At 40.4% G+C, this 23,259-nt stretch overlaps 1 protein-coding gene across 38 annotated transcripts in view; it reads right to left on the bottom strand.

Annotated features, from left to right (window-relative positions):
• Positions 1–23,259, bottom strand: part of nrxn1 (neurexin 1) — a 1,150,439-nt gene that overhangs the window by 534,179 nt on the left and 593,001 nt on the right. For all 38 annotated transcript variants that reach the window (XM_062968862.1, XM_062968856.1, XM_062968858.1 and 35 more), the window contains one exon: positions 3,526–3,699. In XM_062968862.1, the coding sequence (XP_062824932.1) occupies positions 3,526–3,699 (174 nt within the window). The remainder of the gene's footprint in view (positions 1–3,525; positions 3,700–23,259) is intronic.

Raw genomic sequence — 23,259 nt, 5'->3', positions numbered from 1 at the left:
CCAGTTCAATGCAGATATTGTGGATTAAGTAAAGGTAAAGGTTTCCCCTGACGTTAAGTCCAGTCGTGTCCACCTCTGGGGGTTGGTGCTCATCTCCATTTCTAAGCCGAAGAGCAGGCGTTATCCGTAGACACCTCCAAGGTCATGTGGCCGGCATGACTGCATGGAACGCCGTTACCTTCCTGCTGGAGCGGTACCTATTGATCTACTCACATTTGCATGTTTTCGAACTGCTAGGTTGGCAGAAGCTGGAGCTAATAGCGGGCGCTCACTCCGCTCCCCAGGTTTGAACCTGGGACCTTTTGGTCTGCAAGTTCAGCAGTTCAGCACTTTAACACACTGAGCCACGTGGATTATCTGCATTTATATTCTGGGTTATGTAGCTGTGTGAAAATCCCCTCCTCTCTCTTTTGGCCCTACCACAAAACCATATAATCCAGGATATCAAGGCAGATAATCCACAATATCAGTTTTGAACTGGGTTATCTCAGTCCACATTGCCATATCATCCAGTTCAATGTAGATTTTATACAGCTTTACCAGGTCACCTTTTCCAGTCTCCATGCCATGGTTAAAGTATGGAAATCTTTAAAGGGGCAGACCTCCAACCTGGAGACCATCACCATTCTGCTAAGCGCCTATATCAGTGAGAAGATTCAGGCCCCTTTTACACTGTCATATAATCCAGATTATCATATCAGATAATCTGAATTTCATATGGCAGTATAGAAGAGGCCTCAGTGAGACCACCAATAGCAAAGAAAGGGTCTTTGTAAAAGGTCTCAGGTTCATATATTTGATATTCAAATCATCCCTGGTTACAGGACACTGGCTTATCCAACGTTCTGATACTTCTATGTGTAATGCTATTGTCTGTCCATCTTATGGATAGTATTCTAGACCATAACACCTACAAATAATCATTACCATTGCTTCTCCAAAATCCATCTCTTCAAATGCCCAGATCTTTCCCTCTATTTATGGCACTGAATTTGAATCTACTCTGATTACATTTTTAATGAAGGGATAAATGGTAGAAAAAACAGCTAGGCATGCAAAGAAGCCATTAGAATGGCTTTTTAAATGTACATACCACACTTTTCTTTTATCTATTCAACTCACATCCCCAACATAAATAAATAAACTCATTCATTGGAATTGCCATTTGTTATCCCATCTTTTTAAAAATAACTTGAATTGTTAAAAATTGTGATCCTTTGAGAATTTGGTCAACTACATCATCAAATAGCTGTTTAAATACCAGGCTCTAGGCAATGACAAAATACATCACCTTCTGGTCCCCTTTTCACCTGCATTAGAATCTGCTATTTGCATAGATTTGCCAAATAAAGTGACATTAGTTTTAGGTGTTTGGATATTATACAATCACACGCTTATTTACACCTTCGTTATTCAATGGTAATCATCAATTTAAAATTAGAATTCAAGTCACAGGGATATAAAAGCTCAAGGAGAAATATGCAACATGGGACCAAATTAAAGTATATGAGTAAACATTGGATAGAACAGGTTGATTTTCATGTTCTTGACCTCAAAGAAAGGGAACTATTTAGCTTTCCAGGTTGTATTGGACTGCAACTCCTGTCAGCCTCACTAAGCACAACCAATACAGATGTGTTGAGCTTTGCAGCCCATCAAGCTCTGAGGACTGCATAATCTCCAGCTATGATTCAAATCTGATTCTTATTTTCAACTAGTCTTCAGCCAATGAATCAACCAATTTACCTGAGTGTTCACTTACCATTCAACAGTTGATTCAATGTGTCTACTTGGGAAATTACATTGGATTTAGGACTTGGTATTAGATCACTCTTCTACTGAATACCTATATTGTGTGATGCATTTTTAATTCTAGTGCATCTATTAACATGATGATTGGGTAAGCGAACTCCACAAACACAACCATGAACTGAATATCCCTGTTGCACAAAAGGCCAACAAGTACAATCAGATTTGTAGAGGAATTTGGATATGAGTATGCCACCAATAGGATTCTGCCCTTTAGCAAATTTCAAATATGGAATATTTCAAGGCACCTTTAAATATCAGAGCAGCAACATAACCTTGGGTTTGTGTAGGAGAGCCAGGATTATAAAAATAGGGAGGTATAAACATGTTTTTACTAATCCAATGTTAATCTATAAGGATTTAGATCCAGTGGCAATTAAATACGTTCTCGTATTGTGGAAGAGGGGCAACAAATGCTTACCTGCATCAGAAATGTGAGTTTCCCTGGAGCTTTACATTTTTCACTGAGGTACTCTATACATTACCAGTTAGAAAGTGCAGCTTCAGAGTTTGAGAAGCACTTATGAAGTGTCCCACATACACGGAACATTTAATGCAGTTTGAAGCTAGATTCAAACTGTGGTGGCTTGACAACAAACCCTCCCAAGAGAACAAAAATAAAGTCCTTAATGTGCATCAGTGCTTCATGTTTTGTATATCATCATCTGGGTTTCAGACTGATTCCAGGATTTCCTATGTAATCACCTGTACAGCCAAGCCACTTTTTTCATTACTGGTTTGAAACTGCATTAAATGCTCAGTATAGATAAGGTCTCAGGATGCCCAAACTTAGGCCTCTTCTACACTGTCATATAAAATCCAGAGTATCTGGTTTGAACTGGATTATATGGCAGTGTAGACTCATATAATCCAGTTCAAAACATATAATGTAGATTATCTGGTTTGATATTCTGGATTATATGGAAGTGTAGAAGGGGCCTCAGTTGTTTCTGTTTCAGTCATCTCCTTCTGACATACTTCACTTGAGATTACTAGGGCAGATTGTATCTGTCAGTGTAGAAGGGGCCATATTCTCATGTAGACACTGATGACAGGAGGTTTATCAAGGTCCTGGTGAGCCATGATAAATGGCTGGTGAGATGAGCTTCCACTTTCTACATTACAAGTTATACAGGCTTGAAATACTGCAACAAACTAATGCAAGAATATAGGAGATTATAAAAAGCCTGGAAATAAACTTGAGACCCTACTAAGCACCTCAACATTTCATTCGCACATGCAACCTATGCTAAAAGCAAATGTGCATCTAAATCAAATTAGCTAATTTAGACACTAACTACCATCTAAGCACCATGATGATATAAAGTTGCTGCAAGGGAGCTAATTACCACAACAATTAATTAAAATGCGACACAAACAAAACGGAGACATGGAAATCAGCTTGCTGGTGGCTCTGCTGATTATATTCAGGAAGATAAGTTAATGTTCTCAAGTTCAATTTGTGTTTTGTGCCATCATGTACAACTCTATCTCAATAGCATCCACCTTCATTAATAATGTAAAACCGGTCCAGCTTATGACTGTAGCACAGCACAAATTGATGACAGCGGGTAAGACGGAGAACTATCATCATCTAAGTACAAATAAACATAGCACAGCGGGGGAGACGCTATTACACCCCTATGATGAGGTATAGGATAATTTGTTTTACATTAGAAGAGGTTGTGACAAGATTATAGAATGGTTTTCCCATACCTTCGCATCCTCGTTCTATTTGTCCATTGCAAAACAGAGCATCTGAAATCAAATCTGGGAGGCGTCCATTCAGATCCACTGAGGCAAGGCAGCCTTGAAAGCCTTCCTTGGCGTGAACCAATTTGGGCAAGGATTTGTAGGTCTCCTTTGCAACTCCTCCAATGTATAAATCACCTGTGAAGACAAAGCACATGCTTAGTCAGAAGTTTTTTTAATTGCTTTTCTCTTTTAAAAAAAATTAAACGTTGGAATCCTACAGAATTATGCTCAGGGCATTTAACAGTCAAACATGTCAAAACAGATCAATTTAGACAACAACAATTTAAAACCCTCAAGTAAACACAAGAAGCAAAGCAAAGCAAAACAAAGCCATAGTAACAAGAATGAAAGATCAAGATGTCAATTGACTAAGATTTCTTGAGAACAACACAGTTTTCATCTGGCACTTGAAGAATGAAGTAAGAATAAGAGGAGAGGCATGGTTTGAAACCACATTAGAAATAATGATCTCTCACTATGGAGGTGACAAATCCAGTTTAGATGTTACTGTGAGTCCTTCCTTCAGCTGTTTCAGGATTCTTTTTCAAGTGCTCCTGGTCAGTGTTGGATAGTTGCAGAAGACATGGGGGTAAGATGCAGTGGATTCACTTCCTCATAGTGGTGGCTTGACCTGTCCGTGCCTGGATTTAACCTATAAGAGCAGTGGTTCTAAACCTGTGGGTTCCCAGATGTTTTGGCCTTCAACTCCCAGAAATCCCAACAACTGGTAAACTGGCTGGGATTTTTGGGAGTTGTAGGCCAAAAACACCTGGGGATTCATAGGTTGAGAACCACTCATCTAGCAAAATGGCAGCCAAATTAAATGCTTTGAGATTTCCATCAGTCCTAACAGTGGCAAAATTAAAACACATTTAAACATTCTCTAAAAATAGAATCTCATAGTCATAATCCCAAAGGACTAGAGTGAAGCAGCTTCTACCCCAGAGACCACTGATGCATTAATATTTTCCCATTCTATATTTTTATGCTCTACCTTGTTCACATAATACCAGTTTGTGGTTCACTGCACTAGGTAAAGGTAAAGGTTTTCTCCTGACATTAGGTCTAGTCATGTCTGACTCTGGAGGTTGGTGCTCATCTCCATTTCTAAGATGAAGAGCCGGCATTATCCGTAGACACCTCCAAGGTCATGTGGCCAGCCTGACTGCATGGAGTGCCCTTACCTTCCCACATGAGTGGTATCTATTGATCTACTCACATTTGCATGTTTTCAAACAGCTAGGTTGACAGAAGCTGGGGCTAAAAGCAGGAGTTCACCCCACTCCTCAGATTCGAACCACCAACCTTTTGGTCAGCAAGTTCAGCAGTTCAGCAGTTTAATCCGCTGTGCCATGGGGAACTCCTCACTAGACTAACATGCATGTATATATTGATAAAAAACCCAGCAGAAAACCCCGTTTTGACGTATAAAGATGCAACAAAATGCCTTCCATGTCATATTTAGAAGTATGTCTGGACACTTGCCTGCATTAATAAAACATCCAGATTTGTTTGTGTGGTTGGTGCCTTACTAACGTACAGCAGTGCAGAATGATAAACAGTGATGGATATGAATATAACAACACAGAAACCCCAAGTTGGTGATTTGTACAGGCAATGTTTTTATCTCTCCAATGCTTATTGGGAATGCAATGATAGGGAAATTATGAGGAAGAGAAGGAGCTAGTAAAAAATCCTGTGCATATTCCTATACAATACTTAATTTTGGAAATAATCCTAGTTAATCTAAAATTGTGGTGGAGTAAGAAGACAAGGGTCCCTTCTACACAGCTGTATAAAATCCAGATTATCTGCTTTGAATTGGATTATCTGTCAGTGTAGACTCAACCCAGTTCAAAGCAGATAATATGGATTATCTGCCTTGATATTCAGGAATATATGGCAATGTAGAAGGGCCCAAGATGTTGTCATATAATCCGATGGTCCAATGGCTACTGAATCTCTGCGCCATTGGGATAGGGGAAACCCAACTAGCCCGAGCAGTCAGTGATGTTCATTTCAACACTCTGGGATGATAATTCCTTCCTCACCCAAACGTCATGGCTTATCAGTAAATTGGGATCTGCTACCTTTTCCTCTCCCACTGATTCTGGATTATCTGAAAAAAAGGCTGATGTCTTAGCTGACATCCTGATGAAGATTTTCAGTGATTCCACCCTACTGTCAGCTACAGCAGAGTGAGAAACCAAATAAGGTTGTGAAATCCTGCACCAACATGGATCCATCTTAATCTAACACATGACACTTGCTAGGCCAAATTCCCCAGACCAACCTCAGATCTCAAAAAAGGAGTGAAAGTTGTCTAGGAGGAACCAACAAGTCAAGGTGCTGATACTGGTTTTCCATGCAGCAAATAAGTGTAGTGCTAGAATGGAATTGTCATTTTCTACCCTCCCTGTGTTAATCATTAGCTCCTGTAGAGACACAGCTTTGTAGAGCAGGCTAAAAAAAGCAATGCACAAATGGCTCATAATAATTCGGTGGATGGGTTAACGGCTGCTTTGCAGTCCTTTTTAGTCTTTATTTTCAAGAAATTACTGCCACTGTTGTCCAATTCACTGCGTGAAATACAGGGTGCTATTATGCAGATATGATGATTTGCAAACACTTCACATTTCCTCACTGATTACTTTCTGTATTAACACTAAATGTTTGTAATGTGATCTAAACACAGATCCATATATAGGGGTATTCACACACATGTATACACACAGAGAGAATTATTCAAGACTTTCTTGGGACTAAAGTGCATAGAGAGAGCTTTGTGAAAAGCCGGGATATTGAAAGCATGACAAGTTGGCCATTGAACCCCATTTGGTGCACCCTTGCGATCTCCCAGACTCCCAGTCCTCCAGACACATCCATTTTAAAAAAAAACCCTTTGACTCCCTAAACAGGTTGGGGAGAATCAAAATTGTGCCAATGTATTTATTATTATTTATTATTTACAGTATTTATATTCCGCCCTTCTCACCCTGAAGGGGACTCAGGGTGGATTACAATGAACACATATATGGCAAACATTCAATGCCCACAGACAAACAACATATATAGACAGACACAGAGGCATTTAACTTTTTTTTTTTTGCAGCTTCACGATTCTGGCCACAGAGGGAGCTGTTGCTTCACCGTCCACTAGTGGCTGTACTTCCTCATTCCTTTCCTCGTGTTTTGCTGACAGTTTTTATGATGTTGTAAATTAGTTAAATTAGCCTCCCTACTTGACAGATGCAACTGTCTTTCGGGGCTGCATAGGTCAACAGCAAGCCGGGCTATTTAATGGTCGGGGGCTTAACCCAACCCGGGCTTCGAACTCATGACCTCTCGGTCAGTAATGATTTATTGCAGCTGGTTACTAGCCAGCTGCGCCACAGCCCAGCCCCGGTACAGCCCGGTACAGTGTTTTTGCTCCCCAGATTCTTCTAGTTGTTCTGGAAGAAACAACTGGAAAGTTCACAAAAACAAAATTAAAATTCAGTTAAGTATGTGTATTGTGTACATTTGTCACGTGTGTTAGTGTTTGTTTATGTGGGGAGAAGTGCATGTGCAAAATGGCCCTTAACCCTGCTACTGTTGACCAGCATGAAATATGAAGAAGCTGCTTAGTCCTTTCTGAAAATGCCTTATGCAATGGCCTTAAAGACACATCTTTAATTGTATGAATGTTCCTTTCTGTGTATGAACATGTTCAGTCATGGTATTTGGTCTGACATTCCTTTTATTAAATAGAAAGTGAACATAGAAACAGGTTCTACGGCTAGCATCCTGTTGGTAACATATAAAAGTGTAATTCCAATTCATGCTTATTTTTGCCTTTTGTTCTCTGCAGAAGTTGGCATTCCCCTTCTCCCTCTGCAATATCCAACCTCCCTCTCCAGGCTGCAATAACCATGTCTAATGGTCTGGTTATTGCTATTGGAAAAAGGAAGGGATCAGGGAAGCATCTGGTTGTGATCCCATAGTGAGGCATAGGCCAGGGACATCATTGGATGAAACTAATGTGGGAAGATGTTCTCAGCTTTTGTCTGGCTGTGTCCACATAGCCAGATCATCTCTAACTCCATTTTCTCTCCACAAACCACAAAATGGTGGTGGGAAAGGGGGCACACACTAGAACATAGTCTCACTTTATTTTATTTTTGAAATGAAAGAAGACTGACAACAACTCACTTATTCTACCATCTGAAAAACTAGCAGCAACATTATGTATGGCATAGGTTCAAATTATAAGTAGCAGTTATATAAAATACGATCACCAGGGTCTTCATATTTCCAGTGGAAAAAGGGCTGCATTTAGTCATTGTCTGATGTTGTTGCCAGCAGCATACAAATTTACTCCATCCAGATAAGAGCAGATATTTTAGGGTGGACAGTCAGGAAGATGGCTTTATGATAATAACTTTACTCATTGCTTTCCTGGTTGTACCATCAAACCTCATTATTCTGGGCAAAATAACACAGATACAGTGTCAGCCTGCGAGATATAGAGATGTGGAGGAGAAGGAGTGGGAGTGAAAATGCAAGGTAGTTGTGTCTTCATTATTGGAAAATGAAGACATCATCTGTAGGAAGCTCTTTTTCAGCAAAGGCAAGTCACTGTAAGTCTAATGCGGCTTAGAAGTGTGCTTATTGCATGCTAACAATGTTCACCTATCATGGCAAACCCCATTACTCAAGATTCAGTTGTGCCTTGTTTCCAGTAATCTAATTTTGCAGCATGTCTGTTTCCTTGAGCTTCATGTCAACTAACCTAACAAAATTGCCTGTCTAAAGTTCTCATGCTGTTCATAATATAGAAGGTTTTTGTACTGCATAGAAGCAAAATTTCAATGTAAATTACAGTAACGATCAAGCAGTTTCAAGGAAGAACCACTGCAACAATCATTGTGAAAATATACTAAATATTTTGCTGAGATGATGTCATCAGAATTAACTATTACCTGATTCAGAACAGTAAAAGAAACAGCATTACAGTATTTGCCTCCAAGTTATGAAATGGAACAAAACCACACTTATACTTTGGAAAATCCCTCCCTGGGGTGAAAAATATGCTGTTTAATGAGAACACTGCCTTCCTCTTTTCCTTTCCCTTCTCGTTCTTCTCCCTCTTGTGAGGCAAAGTCAAGAGGAAGGAAGAAGGCGGAGCCTTAGACTCATTCTGTAAAGTGACCTCAAGGCTGGCTGCTCCCCTTCATTGATCCTAGGTGAGACGATGTTGGTTCCCTGGACTCCACAGTGCACCTGAGGTGACCCTCCTACCTCAGCAACAAGCTGAAGAAAGAGGACCCAACAACAAGCTTGACAGGAGGAAGGTAAGCAGTGCTGCTGGGGTGGGAGGGAAGGCTGCCTAGTGCTAGTTCCATGGGCACCAAAGAGCACAAGGAACTAGCACTGGCTCAACTCGGCTTAAGGGAGGGAGGCAGCCAACTTCGAGGCCACTTCGCTGAGCAAGCCCGAGACTCCCATCCCTCTTACAGTCTTTGGTTCACAAGAGGGAGAAGGGGAAGAAAAGGAATGAGAAGAGGAAGAAAGCGAGAAAGGCTGTATTCTTCTTGGAACAGTGCCTTCCAAAGGGAGGTTACTTTTGGGCTGCACAGGTCCAGAATTGAGTTGGCTCCAGGTGAAGAGGAACTACAAGGATGGGTAGCAGCAAAAGTAAGGTCCCCTCGTGGGTTTTGTGGGTAGCTTGGGGCATCATGAAGGCCAGAGTTTGGGTGGTTTGGGCCAACTGCAACCAGGTCCCACCAGTTGGCTAGCTGGCCTGAGAGGCAGGAAGTCAAAACGGCCAACAGGCATACTACATTCACAAGCAAAACCTATTTTTTTTTGCCCAGGCTTTTGAAAATTGATCATGCATTACATTTGCATAAACAGTATTTTTCTATACTACAAAATCTATACATGGCCAAAAAGCAAAATCCAAAGCATTCTTCAAGAAAAAATACAAATCTTGGCCATTCCCCAGGGAAAAACATAAGATGTGTGAAATTTTCAATATGAGAAAAGGCATATAAACATTGTCTTACATGTGGGAGGATTTTCACATTCCTTTAACAGTAATATAACACCAAATCACTGGAATGATATTTTTTAAAACACAGTTCTTTTGTTGTGCTTCTGGTGAGTTTAACTGATTTTGTGATTCTTTGATAAACAGGAGGAAAATGTAGCCCCGTAATGTTGTTGGACTACAACTTAACAATTATTCTCCAGTTCCAAATTATTCACCATTGATTGTTCTTACTGGGATTGACAAGGAATACTAAAACACTTTACATGTACTTGACCTAAGCAGTGATTCATTACATTCTGGGGGAAATGGAGGCTGGTGTTTGGAATCATCAGCCAAAGTCTTTTTGCAATAATGGGTCTTTTCAGCCTGATTCTTCTTAGTAGGTCTAACTAGAGTAGACCTGTTAATTCAACTGTTGACTAGTGAGTCAAATGTAGAAGGAACCTCTTGATGGTAAGAAAAGTTATCTGGACAGCTACCTACTAGGGATGCTCTAGATCAGGGGTCCCCAAAGCAAGGCCCGTGGGCCGGATGTGGCCCTCTAATGTCATTTACCTGGCCCCTGTCCTAAACTTTAGACTTAGAGTTGACCTAAGTCTGAAACTACTTGAAGGCATACAACAACAACAATCCTAATTTTGGATTATTTCATCATAGTCCGCTCCCCCAACAGTCGGAGTGTGAACTGGCCTTCCACTTAAAAAGTTTGAGGACCACCTCTCAGGTGGAGGTCCTGATTTGAGCAGCAGGTTGGTTATGAGATCCATCCAGTTCTATGATTCTATGATACCATGTCAGTAAACAGGTACATTTCATTGATTCAATGGATCTCTATTTAGAACTAACAATAGTATTCAGGGCACAAATAAATAACTAAATTCTAGGAAGAGTGAAGAAAGGGTGCTATAGAATATTGTTCCCAAGCTTAACTTCATTTCCTCCCATATAATTCGTTCACCTTCACGAATGGAAGAATGATAAGGGAGGAAATGAAGTCAACTCCACAAACACTATTCTATAGCAGGGATGGCCAAGGATCTGAGGAGGTGTGTGCATGCAGGGGCAGGGGGAGAGGAATCATTTTGAAATGGGGGGGGGGGTAGTATCCCCTCTGCTTGGATTAGAAGATGCCTATAAGGAACTGACTTAGGGTGCATCTACATTGTAGAATAAATATAGTTTAACATCACTTTACCTGCCATGGAAAGCTATGGAATCCTGGAATGTGTAGTTTGGCAAAGCATAGCACTCTTTGACATAAAAGGCTAAAGATCTTGTAAAACTATAACTCTTAGGATTCCATAGCATTGAACCCTGGCAGTTAAACTGATGTCAAACTGCATTAATTCTACAGTGTAGATGCAGCCAAAGAAGGAACACACCAGGCAACTCTAGCCATTTTTCCAAGCTCCATTCATCTTTATTTGTTAATCCCAACCAGAATAAATAAATACACCAAATCAACAGAAGATAACTGTTGGCTTAGCTTGTGCCTATTGATTCCTACTAACAATTGCATTTAGGCCACTCTCCTCTAAAGACACAAAGGGAGGAATTCGCTATTACAATTTCTGAATCCATAGCTGACTTTCATTCACAGTCCCTATGATTTCACAATCTTGGCAATAGTGCCATGGTTGTGAAAGTTCTCCAATTCTGCTTTTCCAGGCAGAAGTCAGTACAAGCAATGGCAATCATTTTCTTCACAATCAGGATATAGCATACTGAGGTTTTACACCCCGCTCCTGCCAGCAATCTCCTTTACAAGGATTAATTATTACAAGAGTCCTACTTCTGATTATCACACTGGAGATTGTTGGAAGGAGTGAGGTAGAAACATCAGCATGATGCACAGATTTATCTTTTGTAGAAGCATGTATGCAGCTAAAGCAGGGTTGGGCTAAGAGATACCATATCGTTTGGTACACTTAGAGAAGTGAAACCATAGTTGCATGTCCAACACGAATAGTCATTAATTAAATTGGTGCTAATATGATTGGAGGGAGAAAGTGAGCTAGACCTTAGGATGGTAGTAAGTCCACAACATGGTTGATTCTATCTTCCAAAGCCTTTCCTTTTTCTGAAACATGCTCTTAGCTGTATGTCACATCATGTTCAGTTGCTTAAATAACTTGGACTCTGAGGCATTAAAAATGTATAAAAATAGGAGAAAACCTGAGAAACTGATTTCTTTCCATGAAAAATGAACCTCCAGAAATCTCAGTGACTTCCTGACTCCAGCATTCTTTTAATAAGTTGAAGTGGAAAGCATGTGTATTGACAGAGATTAAGCAGATTTAAAACTAGAGTGCACTGTTTGTCCAACAGACTGTGAGTGGAAGTTGGTGGTGCATGCTAAATGTAATGTAATTGCCATGTAAGTGTGCACAGTAATTCATCTGTTGTGGAAGAAATGGGATACTGGCCATTGTATATGAGAGGGAGGAGAGTGATGGGGAATGAGAAACCAACAGCCTTGGTTAAGGATTTCAGACATCTCTTGTCAACAGAAAGTGGCTTTCATGCTCTTTTTCGTTTCTTTTTTGAAGTTACTGGAGAGCAGGTCTGGAAACACAGATAGGATATTTATACTACATTTGGCAATGAGTGATTCATGACAATTAAAATCCATCGCAGAGTTCCTACACAATTTTGAAGGCTATTTGAGTGGGGTGATATTCCCAATTTACTGTTCTTATTTCAAAATTGCTTTGCTTATGCCATTGCCTGCCTACCTGTCTCATTTGTACATTCTGCACATTTTAAATAAAGGCAATTCTTCAATCACCATAAAACATAACATCAGTATTCTGGTTTATTCCAGAGAAATGTAAATATCTGTTTTTGCTACATGATTAAAGAAATGTTCATACAAGCAGCAGCATCTGTTAAAGCCCCCCAAAATGGGAAGCTTCTTTATAATATTTATATTGCTTATTTTGTTTTTTTTCCAGTTTTATTTATATACTCTTGAAGTTTAAATGTGAGATTTTCAAATTCTTCCCTGTGTCAATTTTCTCTAATAAATGCAAACAGACTGTGAGACCAATTATTACTTTATGATCCTATCTCTTAATCTAAATTCCAGAAAAGTCTATTCTAATCATGATTTCATCCCATTAAAATCAATTCAGTGGCCAGCTCTATTCTATACTATATACTCTTGATCACACTGAATTGGATAATGAAGAAACATTTTTAAAAAATGAAATGATGTGGCAGGAGATGGGGGGCAGGAACGATTTTTCTTTTCCTCCTTCTCCTGTTCCGCTATTTCTGCACACCAAGAAAGGAACACAAGCAAAGAAATGCCAGCCAGGTAAGTAACTTTTACTTTTTAAGGCTTTTCTGGGAAGCTTGGGGAGGGCATTAGAGTCCTCTTAGATATTCCAGGCTGAATCAGCCCAGAAAACCCGAGGGGCCTGTCTGTAAACCAGCCATACTCAATTAGGCCCAAGTCTTCCAGGAAGACTCGGGTCTAATCCAGTATTAAATTAATTCAACACAAAACAAGGCTTTCTTGCTTTGTGGTGAATTAATGAGTTTTTATGTGAGGCATCATTTGGACGCCCCACATAAAAATCCAAGAGGGCACACATTTTCTATCCTATGTAGAAGTGCCCTGGGATTCATCATTCCAACACCTGTTCAATGGATCTACTTTAGGTTGGACTACCAACAGGATTGAAGGTTGTGGACATAGCTACTAATTTTCTGCATTCTTAGAGAAGTGGAAAGAAGCTATGAAAAAGACATATGGAGACTAACATCCTATCATAAAGGAGATATGGCAACACAGCATGATGTCTGTATCCATGGAACTGGTAATTGAGATTTCACTTACATAAAAAGTGTTATCTCTAGGCATTTTCTATGCCTTCTAGTGCAATTCTGCTATATGCTTCCACTGGATATTGATCATAGAATCATATTGGATCTGCTAGAGATGTGTGGCTCAATGTTCAACTTCTTCTAGAAGTTAGTCATTTCAAGAGGGTTTCCTAATACAGTAGAGTCTCACTTATCCAAGCTAAATGGGCCAGCAGAAGCTTGGATAAGCGAATATCTTGGATAATAAGGAGGGATTAAGGAAAAGCCTATTAAACATAAAAATAAGGTTATGATTTTACAAATTAAGCACCAAAACTTCATGTTATATAACAAATTTGACAGAAAAAGTAGTTCAATACGCAGTAATGTTATGTTGTAATTACTGTATTTACAAATTTAGCACCAAAGTATCATGATATATTGAAAACATTGACAACAAAAATGGCTTGGATTATCCAGAGGCTTGGATAAGCGAGTCTTGGATAAGTGAGACTCAACTGTATGTGCAGTTTCCCATTTCCATGGTAAATCCAGGAGTATGCCTCCCGTGCTTAAGGGGATCATATGTTAATATAAATATTATCCTTGTAAGATAATGCTCTTGCTATGTTGTACATTCATCACTCTTCACCAAGACTGCAGGAATTAACTATAGTCATACCTTAGTTAACAAAGGACCTCATCACATTAAGTGAGGGATTTGCCCCATATGTGCACTATGTAATGGGCTCCATGGCGAAAGGGGAGAAGAAGTGGTGTACGATGGGCAAAGTGCCCGTTTGATGAGGTCACAAGTCTCTGACAAAGAAGCTGCTTTTTACAAAGACTTTTTATGTCTACTTGGTCCCCCTTCCCCCCCTTATCCTTTATCTTTCTGAAAGGCTTTTAGCAGTATTGGCCTTGGGAGCATGATAAAGAAGGGCTGGAGAAACACATAATATTACCAAAATGTCTTCTCTAGGCATTTTCTAGGTTCTTCAATGTGATTCTATTGTATGCTTCAGCTGGACGTGGAACAAAGAATCTCCCTGGAAGACCTAGAAATGCCAGAGAGGAGTTTTCTCCAGGACTTTTATGATGAAAGCTGGTGGAAGAAAAATTGTTCTTGGATACATTTTGCAAATGCTTTCAAGTGGTTTCTAGAAGGCTAAAAATATTTTTGTTTACTTATAGAAGCCTTAACTGTCATAGGTGTTTCATTTTGCATGTGCATATTGTTACTTTTAGAACATATTGAACAGATGTTTTATTTTTGTGGTGTAGGACCTATCTTGATTCTTTCCATATGATTCAATGTCTGCCTCCTCGATCTAAATTTTTGTTAAAGAAGTAATGCCCAGGAACACATCTACTTTGTTAACTTACTGCACACTGACTGGGGTACAAAACATTGTAAGTGTGTTTTCATCTGCACTAATGTTAATTTTCTTGGCACTTCAAATTATGCTCTGGTCTTTGAAATAGAACTTTTATGTCTTCCTAACATGCAAAAGCCTTCTCTATTGACCTTGGTAGGGGAAAACACACACACTACAGAGTGGTAAAAATTAATAAGGGGTGCCTTATATAAAACAATAGGAACTAATCTAATGGAAAATTGAAATCATTTGCGGTTCAGTTTCCACCAGCAGTAAGAGGGAGCTGCTTCTGTAAATCATTTGGTCTAGCTCACCCTTTTTGCCTGAGAATAGGAGAAAGTAAAGTAAAGTTTATTTTTTCCCCTCTATCAGTGGCAATCATAGCAAAGAACAGCTAGGTGGAATGGAATAAGCTTACAAAAAATTATTCTCAAAAGAATGTCTATAAACAACCGCCACCCATCACCTTTGTATTACGCTTTTTAAATAAAATCACTTCCACTCTAGTGGCTGCTTTGCAGACCATACACACTGCTAAATTATCACAGTTTGACACCACTTTAACTGCCAAATCTCATTCCTATGAAATCCTGGTATTTGTAGCTTGTTATGGCACCAGAGCTCTTTGAGGAGAAAGGTAACTATCTCACAAAATTAAAATCTCAGAATTCTGTAACATTGTCCCATGGCAGTTAATGTGGTGTCAAACTGCTATAATTTTGAAGTGTAGATATAGCCAATGTCAAAAGATTGGAATAATATTATGTTCTAAATGAAAATACTGGGTCTCCCAGTACAGTCTGATATTTTCCTTTTCCTCTTAGTTTTCAACCAGTGCCATTTATGTCTATGCTTACAAAGCACATTTACAGCAGTGCTGTAGATATGCAGAACCACTGGGCACTTCTGAGTAATTTTAAAATATTTGATTAATTTAGATATCCAACTCGCAACTGGGTTGCTTAGAGTCGTTCTCCATATGAAGAGCTACAACTAGTTTGTATCACACAATTTCTGTACTGAGAATCTACATTTTCCAACTGAAGGCACAGTCGATCTACAACCAAACACACAAGTGGATGTGCGTACATGTCTGAATACACAATGGCATAATATGGACAAAAAGATATTTCTGTATCTGTAGGGACACATACTGTATACAGGTTTCTGCTCAGCATTTTAGCTTTTCCATCATGTTAAGAAGGCAGTTTAAGGTGTGTGTGTGTGTATGTGTATGTATGTATGTATATATATGAGCCCCGGTGGCGAAGTGCGTTAAAGCACTGAGATGGAGACCGAAAGGTCCCAGGTTCAATCCTCAGCAGCAACGTGAGTGGCCACTGTTAGCTCCAGCTCCTGCCAACCTAGCAGTTCGAAAACATGCCAATGTGAGTAGATCAATAGGTACCACTCTGGCAGGAAGATAACGGCGCTCCATGCAGTCATGCCGGCCACATGACCTTGGAGGTGTCTATGTACAAAGCCGGCTCTTCGGCTTAGAAATGGAGATGAGCACCAACCCCCAGAGTCAGACATGACTGGACTTAACGTCAGGGGAAAACCTTTACCTTTACCTATACACACACACACACACACACATTTATATTTAAATTTGAGCCTGTGTAGATCAGTGGGGCCCAATTTTTGGTCTTCTAGGTGTTTGGGACTCTTACTCCCAGAAATCCTGGCCAGCTTGTCCAATGGTCAGGAATTCTGGGAGCAGATGTCCAAATCATCTGGAAGGCCACAGGTTGGACACCATTGATGTAGACATTTACCTTTCTATTGCAGAAGACCTTTGAGTGTTAACTCTCTGTTGCAGAAGCTCTTTTGCATGTGCATGGGCGACACACCTCTATCTGGCAGAGAACCAAAGATGACACAAACGCAGGGTTGGGATAAAAACTGGGCCACAACTCATTTGTTGGTTACAAGAACAAGGGTTGGCTGCCATGCATGAGTCCTAGATCATGGATCCTTCGGTGGTCCTTCGGATGAGCAGACAGAGAGAGCTGACTCATCAAATCAGTCAGGGCGACGGATGATCGATTCAACTCCCTATCCCAGCATCCACACCACAATCCTGACAATTGGGTTATGGGCCCAGCACGCTTCCGCTGTGCAACGTCAGCCTTATCTCTCATGTTGTGCAGCGGAAGGGTTATGGGCCCAGCACTCCAGGATGGCTTCCGCTGTGCAATGTGAGAGATAAGGCTGTTGACCGATATGCTATCCACGCCAAGATGCTACTGTGACCCTACTGGGCCAACGGTACCTCAGCAACCCAGGTGACCACCAGACGTTCCCCCCTCCTACCAATGGTGGTGGTGGGGGGGAGTAAGCAAGCCAGATCCAGGGCCCATGCCACATGCCAACCAGGAGTTGTGATGAAACAGATAACAGAAACAACAACAACATAACAGAAGCATAACAAATATGTAGGGTGGGTGGGATGGAACAGCAAAAAAGCAGGCCCAGTGCCTGCCCCAGCCCACCCAGCAGCTTTAAATGGGTTGCTTGGGCTGGGCCCTGGCCCTGCCTAGCCAATCAGGAGGTGGGGCCAGGCCTTCCATCGATTGGCCAGTAGGCCAAACGGCAGGAACATTTCCCACCACGCAGAGGGCTTCTGGGAGGAAGAAGCCCCCTGCCTACGTCATCGCAGGCCAAAGGGCACCCAGCGCCACAATGGCCATTGCCCAGTAAGTTGGGCAATGCACTTAATTGCTGTATTTGACATTGCCCTTTCCCTCATCATTGTGTTTTCTTTTTAAAAACTGATTTAAATTAATATGTTTCATATGACTTTTTTTAAAAAATCCCTTTTTCGTCCTATTCATGGTTTTTAAGTCTATTTTGTTAAACTTATATTGGAAATCCCCTTGGGTTGCATATTGGGGAAAATATGGGATAGCAATTACTCAAATAAATAAACCTAGATAAAAAGAGGTGAATAAATAAATGTAAAATATCTTCTCACATGGGGGCAAGGAAAGATTGAAAAAAGGGAAATGGGAAAATGCTAGGGCAGAAATGATTTTCTCTCCAGATTTCAAATGCGCCTCTGCACTTTGTATAATAGGAGATAGAAATAGCCTCCCACCAAAGGCTCTCGCATGGAATGCCTCACAACCTCATCTCCCATGCGGCCATTCAGAAAAGACAGAAACTACAAGTGTTTACAGTTTCATTCCTTGGTTTTAAAATGTCGACAGGCTTGTTTTAGTGCTTCCATTTGAAGCCTCAAGGTTAGAAACCCTGTGGGAAAGAATGTGATTTTGCACATAAGGGTTATTATTATGGAATTTGGAATGCAGAGAAAACAAAGGAACTAGGTTGGATATTTCAGTCTCCTGAAAGGCAAAGATAGCTTCCCCCGCCCTGCTTTTCCCTGCACCTAAGCCAGGAATTATATTTTGTGACATAATGGTGCCCTCTAGTGCTTTTATTAAGCATGGCTTCTTTAAAGTCAGGTATAATGCTCATAAATGAAAAGAATCATGGCAATAACACTCGGCTGAACTAAATTATACTGAGCTGAGTGAACAGCCTTCCAGCTACTGCAAGCCTCTCTGCAGTCTCGCTTCAGAACAGTGCTCAGATTGGATAGAATGGGGTGGAATGCCATCTAGGGATGTTTTGTTTTCATTGCATTTTCCATAATGCCAGAGCCAACAAAGATATAATAAATCCTGATATGAAGACAGGATGGAAGACTAAAGAGGTCAGACCCACTGAACAAAGGATTGAATGGTGAACCCATAATACTTTGGTAGATATTGTTGGTTCAACAAGTCTGTTATAGTTAGGACTTCAAACTAAATCCAGATCATAGCCAAGAACTGCACACAAATATTCAGTTTATACCTATATACTCAATAAGTCATTAAAAAAAAAACCAAAAACAAAACCTGAGTTGACTTATTCATGGGTCAATGTGAGTCCTGTGCCTTAACTCTTATAGATAATATAGGTACAAGCCCTTCTCTGAGTAGACTGGCATAATGCAAAAGTTTAGTACAACCTGGGAGAAGCAACTGGCCACTTTTACTCTCTTAGATGTAGTACCACCTCTGGTCTTTTTGAATGAGTGTGTGGAGAAGTATTGGTGGTGACCAGTGGTGACTGACCCCCTGAGGGAGCATTGGCACTTTCCCCTCTCTATGGAATGACCCTTGACTTATCAATGGATCATATCAAAATCCACAGTTTTGGTCCCCAAACCTGCCCTTGACTTATACGTGAAGTTGATACCAGGCATGGGCAAACATTGTCCCTCCAGGTGTTTTGGACTTCAACTCCCAGAAATCCCAGCCAGCTTACCAGCTGTTAGGAATTGTGGGAGTTGAAGTCCGAAACCTGGAGGGCTGAAGTTTGCCCATGCCCGATATATACAGTAAACATCTGGAATGAGAATAACTGATATTATTCCAGGTCCTGTATTATACAGTGTACTGTAAAGGCTGCACAGGTGAAACTCTGCTATATCTCTCCTCAATTAATTGTTTAGCCACTGCATTGCTCAAACAGCCATTGGATGATTTTTAGAAGAGGAGGGAAAACTCAAAAAGCGTCTGGGTATGTTCCCATAGCCAGAGGCAGAATGATGACATCACTCACCCACTAAGATTTCTTGAGGTCTTCTGTCATTATTCTCTATCTGGCTATGAGGACAAGACCTATGTTTCTCTAATGCCCCCCTCTCTCCAGCAACTACTGGACAATTGTCCAGATTTGAGGTGGGGGGGGGCATTACAGAGAGAGAAAAGAATATCAGCCTCCACTGTCTTCAAAAAGTAAATATGCAGATGTACATTGACTTTATACCTGTACTGTATATGCCACAATTAAGTTGTTGGCTATTCTGTGAATTGTCAGGTATGGGTCAACCTTCTGGGGGAATCGAGGTCAGATGGCAGCAGTAGTTGAGGACAAAAATGAGGAAATTATCCACCTCACCAAAATAAGAATTCTACCAACAAAATGAAAATTTCCTTCAGTCATAAAATATCTAGCATGGCAGAAATTTAAAATGTCAATTAAACATTTAGAAATACAGTTCTGGTAGCCAAAGAAAGGGGACCAGAAAAGTTACCAAAGGAATACAAGCACAATAAATGCAAAAGCTCTAGGTCAGTAGTTCTCAACTTATGGGTCCCCAGATGTTTTGGACTTCAACTCCCAGAAATCCTAACAGCTGGTAAACTGGCTGGAATTTCTGTGAGTTGTAGGCCAAAACACCCGGGGCCCCATAGGTTGAGAACCACTGCTTTAGGTGAAGATGGTCTTCAGTGTCTTACATCCTGCAATGCTACAATGGGAGGAAATCCCATTTGGGGGGAAAATTATTATCTAGGGGCAATGGCGTCATTTCCCAATCTGGTTCTTTCTAACCAGTAGTCAGTGTTTCTCAGAATTGTGCTCTAGGATGTTGTCTCCTATCCCAAATGAAGTTCACCCCTAGAAATAAATGTCTGTCTGGTTTAAATCAAGAAGTAAATATTCCTTCTGTCCTCCAATATTAAACTATTTAACTCCACAGAACCTTTCTGGCACTGTGGTGAGTATTTTCCTGCTGAAACGGCAACCCAATTCCATGCTAGCTCAAGCCAAATCAGACCCCTCAAGATAATTAAACACTCTGGCTACAGAGGAAAACACTATTTTGCACACACCAACAGTGAGTTCTGAAAGGTCAATTTAGGTACAGTAGAGTCTCACTTATCCAAGCTAAACGGGCCAGCAGAAGCTTGGATAAGCGAATACCTTGGATAATAAGGAGGGATTCAGGAAAAGCCCATTAAACATCAAATTAGTTTATGATTTTACAAATTAAGCACCAAAACATCATGTTATACAACAAATTTGACAGGAAAAGTAGTTCAATACACAGTAATGTTATGTTGTAATTACTGTATTTACGAATTTAGCACTAAAATATCATGATATATTGAAAACATTGACTACAAAAATGGCTTGGATAATCCAGAAACTTGGATAAGTGAGACTCTACTGTATTCCCTACCATCATTGATTCAGTCAGAGCAGTAGCTTCAAGCATGGCAGTTTGGACAAATATTCTGCATGCTTTCCATGGTCATGAGCTGGAAAACACAGACAGTGGTAGAGCATATACTTTGCATGCAGCAAATCTCAGGCTTTGTCCTTCCTGTCTCCAGTTCAAAAGATGTTGGAAAGAAATTGCTGAGGAAAATGGTAACCAAAGGATGCATCTACACTGGCTCAATGCTATCTGATCCTTGTAGTTGGGTGACGCACCAGCCCTCTTTGGCAGAGAATGTTTGTCAAATGTATGCTACAAACTTCCCTCTACCAGACACAAAGAGGGATATGAGGATATTCATAAGATAACAGGACTAATTTGAAAAGATACTGTTTTGTAAGATTAAATGCAGAAGGAAAAAAGGAGGACCACATTATACAGACTGACCATTCTAAAGCTTTAAAGTGGGCAGCCCTGCATTTTGGGCTTCTTCTGCAGCTTGCAGATTTCTGGGAAATGTAGTTTAGTGCAGGGCCTTTTGAATTCTGCTACAGGGGTTCTCACCTTCCTGAACTACATTTTCCAAATTTGTACAAGTGGCAGAACACATCAAAAATTTGAGGCTATCTGCTTTAAAGCCCTGGTGTGATAAAGCAGTCAAGTATGGAAGACCTTAGTAGGGCTGTTGTAGGACCCATTACAACACAAGGAGGACTAAAATAGTAAATGGAAATGTAATCCACACTAAACTATGAAATGCCTCAGTAGAGAAACACAGTATGGTTTCTGTTGTTGATCAAAGGGCCAAGATCATTCCAGGAGAAGGGGAAAACCAAACAGGCATAATTGGTTGTACAGAACACACAATACTATAGTGCTGTTTTGGTGCTTCAGTTCCCACTCCCCTGTTCATTCCTTGCATACTTTATATCATCAATTATGATATAGCATTATGAGACTGGGTAGAGACTCTGTTATCTTTTAATATCAATAAGGTTTCTACAAAATGATAAAACATTCTGGCCCTCAGTTTGCTAGCTGCAAACTAGCAAATTGTAAATCTACTTTGCACCTGCATATGCCTCTTTTTTATATATTTGTGGAGGTTAATAGCCTCTTCTGCCCTCGGCAGCATTCAAAACCATCTTAGGACCCACCATTTTACAATAATAGTTCCCCTTATCCTATGGCCAATCCACTGGTGGAGAGAGTGGATCAGAGAAGAAGGTGACTATGGTCTCATAGGCCCCTTCCACACAGCTGAATAAAATCCCCCATTATCTGCTTTGAACTGGAATATATGGCAGTCTGGAACCAGATAACCCAAATATAAGCAGATACTGGTTTCGAGCCAGGTGTCCCACATTCTGTATCTTTGCATTTCATGTTTTCTGCCTAAGTGGAGTATTTTGCATTTGTCCCTGTTGAACTTCATTTTGTTAGTTTCGGCCCATCTCTCTAATCTATTAAGATCATTTTGAATTCGGTCCCTGTCTTCTGGAGTATTGTCTATCCCTCCGAATCTGGTTTTGTCTGCAAACTTGATGATCGTGCCTTCTAACCCTTCATTTAAGTCATTAATACAGATGTGGAACAGAACCGGGCCCAGGACAAACCCCTGAGGCAATCTACTCATCACTTCTTTCCAGGATGAAGAGGAAGCATTGGTGAGCACCCTTTGAGTTTGTTCACTTGGCCAGTTACAGATCCACCTAACCATAGCTTTGCCTAGCCCACATTTGACTAGTTTGTTTGCCAGAAGATCACCTGGGAACTTGTCGAAGGCCTTACTGAAATCCAGATACGCTACATCCATGGCATTCCCTGCATCTACCCAGCTTGTAGCTCTATCAAAAATTAATATCTACTGACTCTGAATCCTAAAACGTGGAAGTATTATTTTTAGAGTCACTTTTCTGATCACAGTGACAATTTACATGGTACAAAATGTTATGAGGAATCTCACATACATAATGCTGGAACAAAATGCCAAGGTCAGCTCATTATCTTTATGTTAAAACCTGGCTTTGGGAACACAAACTTAAGAATGGCTGAACATGGAATTTTAACTTTACGATTGGTGTCTCTGATTTTTAATCTATTGATAGCAAGTTTTAAAAGAAAATAATCTATTAGAAATCAATATGTGGTTTTTCACCTCTATCTAAGAAAAAAGTTATTTTCAGGTTATCACTATGAGTCTGTGTAACCTGGATAATTACAATTGTGAATTCTTTGGTCCTCCAGATATTTTGGGCCACAATATCTAGCATAGCCAATAGTAAAGACTATGAGAGCTGTAGCCACAAATATCTAGATCAGTATCTAGTATCCAGCTGCTTGGCTCTCCTACTCCCAGAACCCCTAGCCAGTTTGTGCAGTGGTCATGAATTCTGGGAGTAGAAGGCCCAAACATCTGAAGGGCTGCAGTTTGAAGATGTCTTATCTAGAGGAGTCAGCTGTCTTGTCCT

The sequence above is a fragment of the Anolis carolinensis genome, chromosome 1 (genome assembly GCF_035594765.1).
Source record: "Anolis carolinensis isolate JA03-04 chromosome 1, rAnoCar3.1.pri, whole genome shotgun sequence".
In the NCBI taxonomy this organism is placed as follows: Eukaryota; Metazoa; Chordata; class Lepidosauria; order Squamata; family Dactyloidae; genus Anolis; species Anolis carolinensis.
The sequence above is the reverse complement of the archived record's forward strand: the minus strand, read 5'-3'. Positions and strand labels throughout refer to the sequence as shown.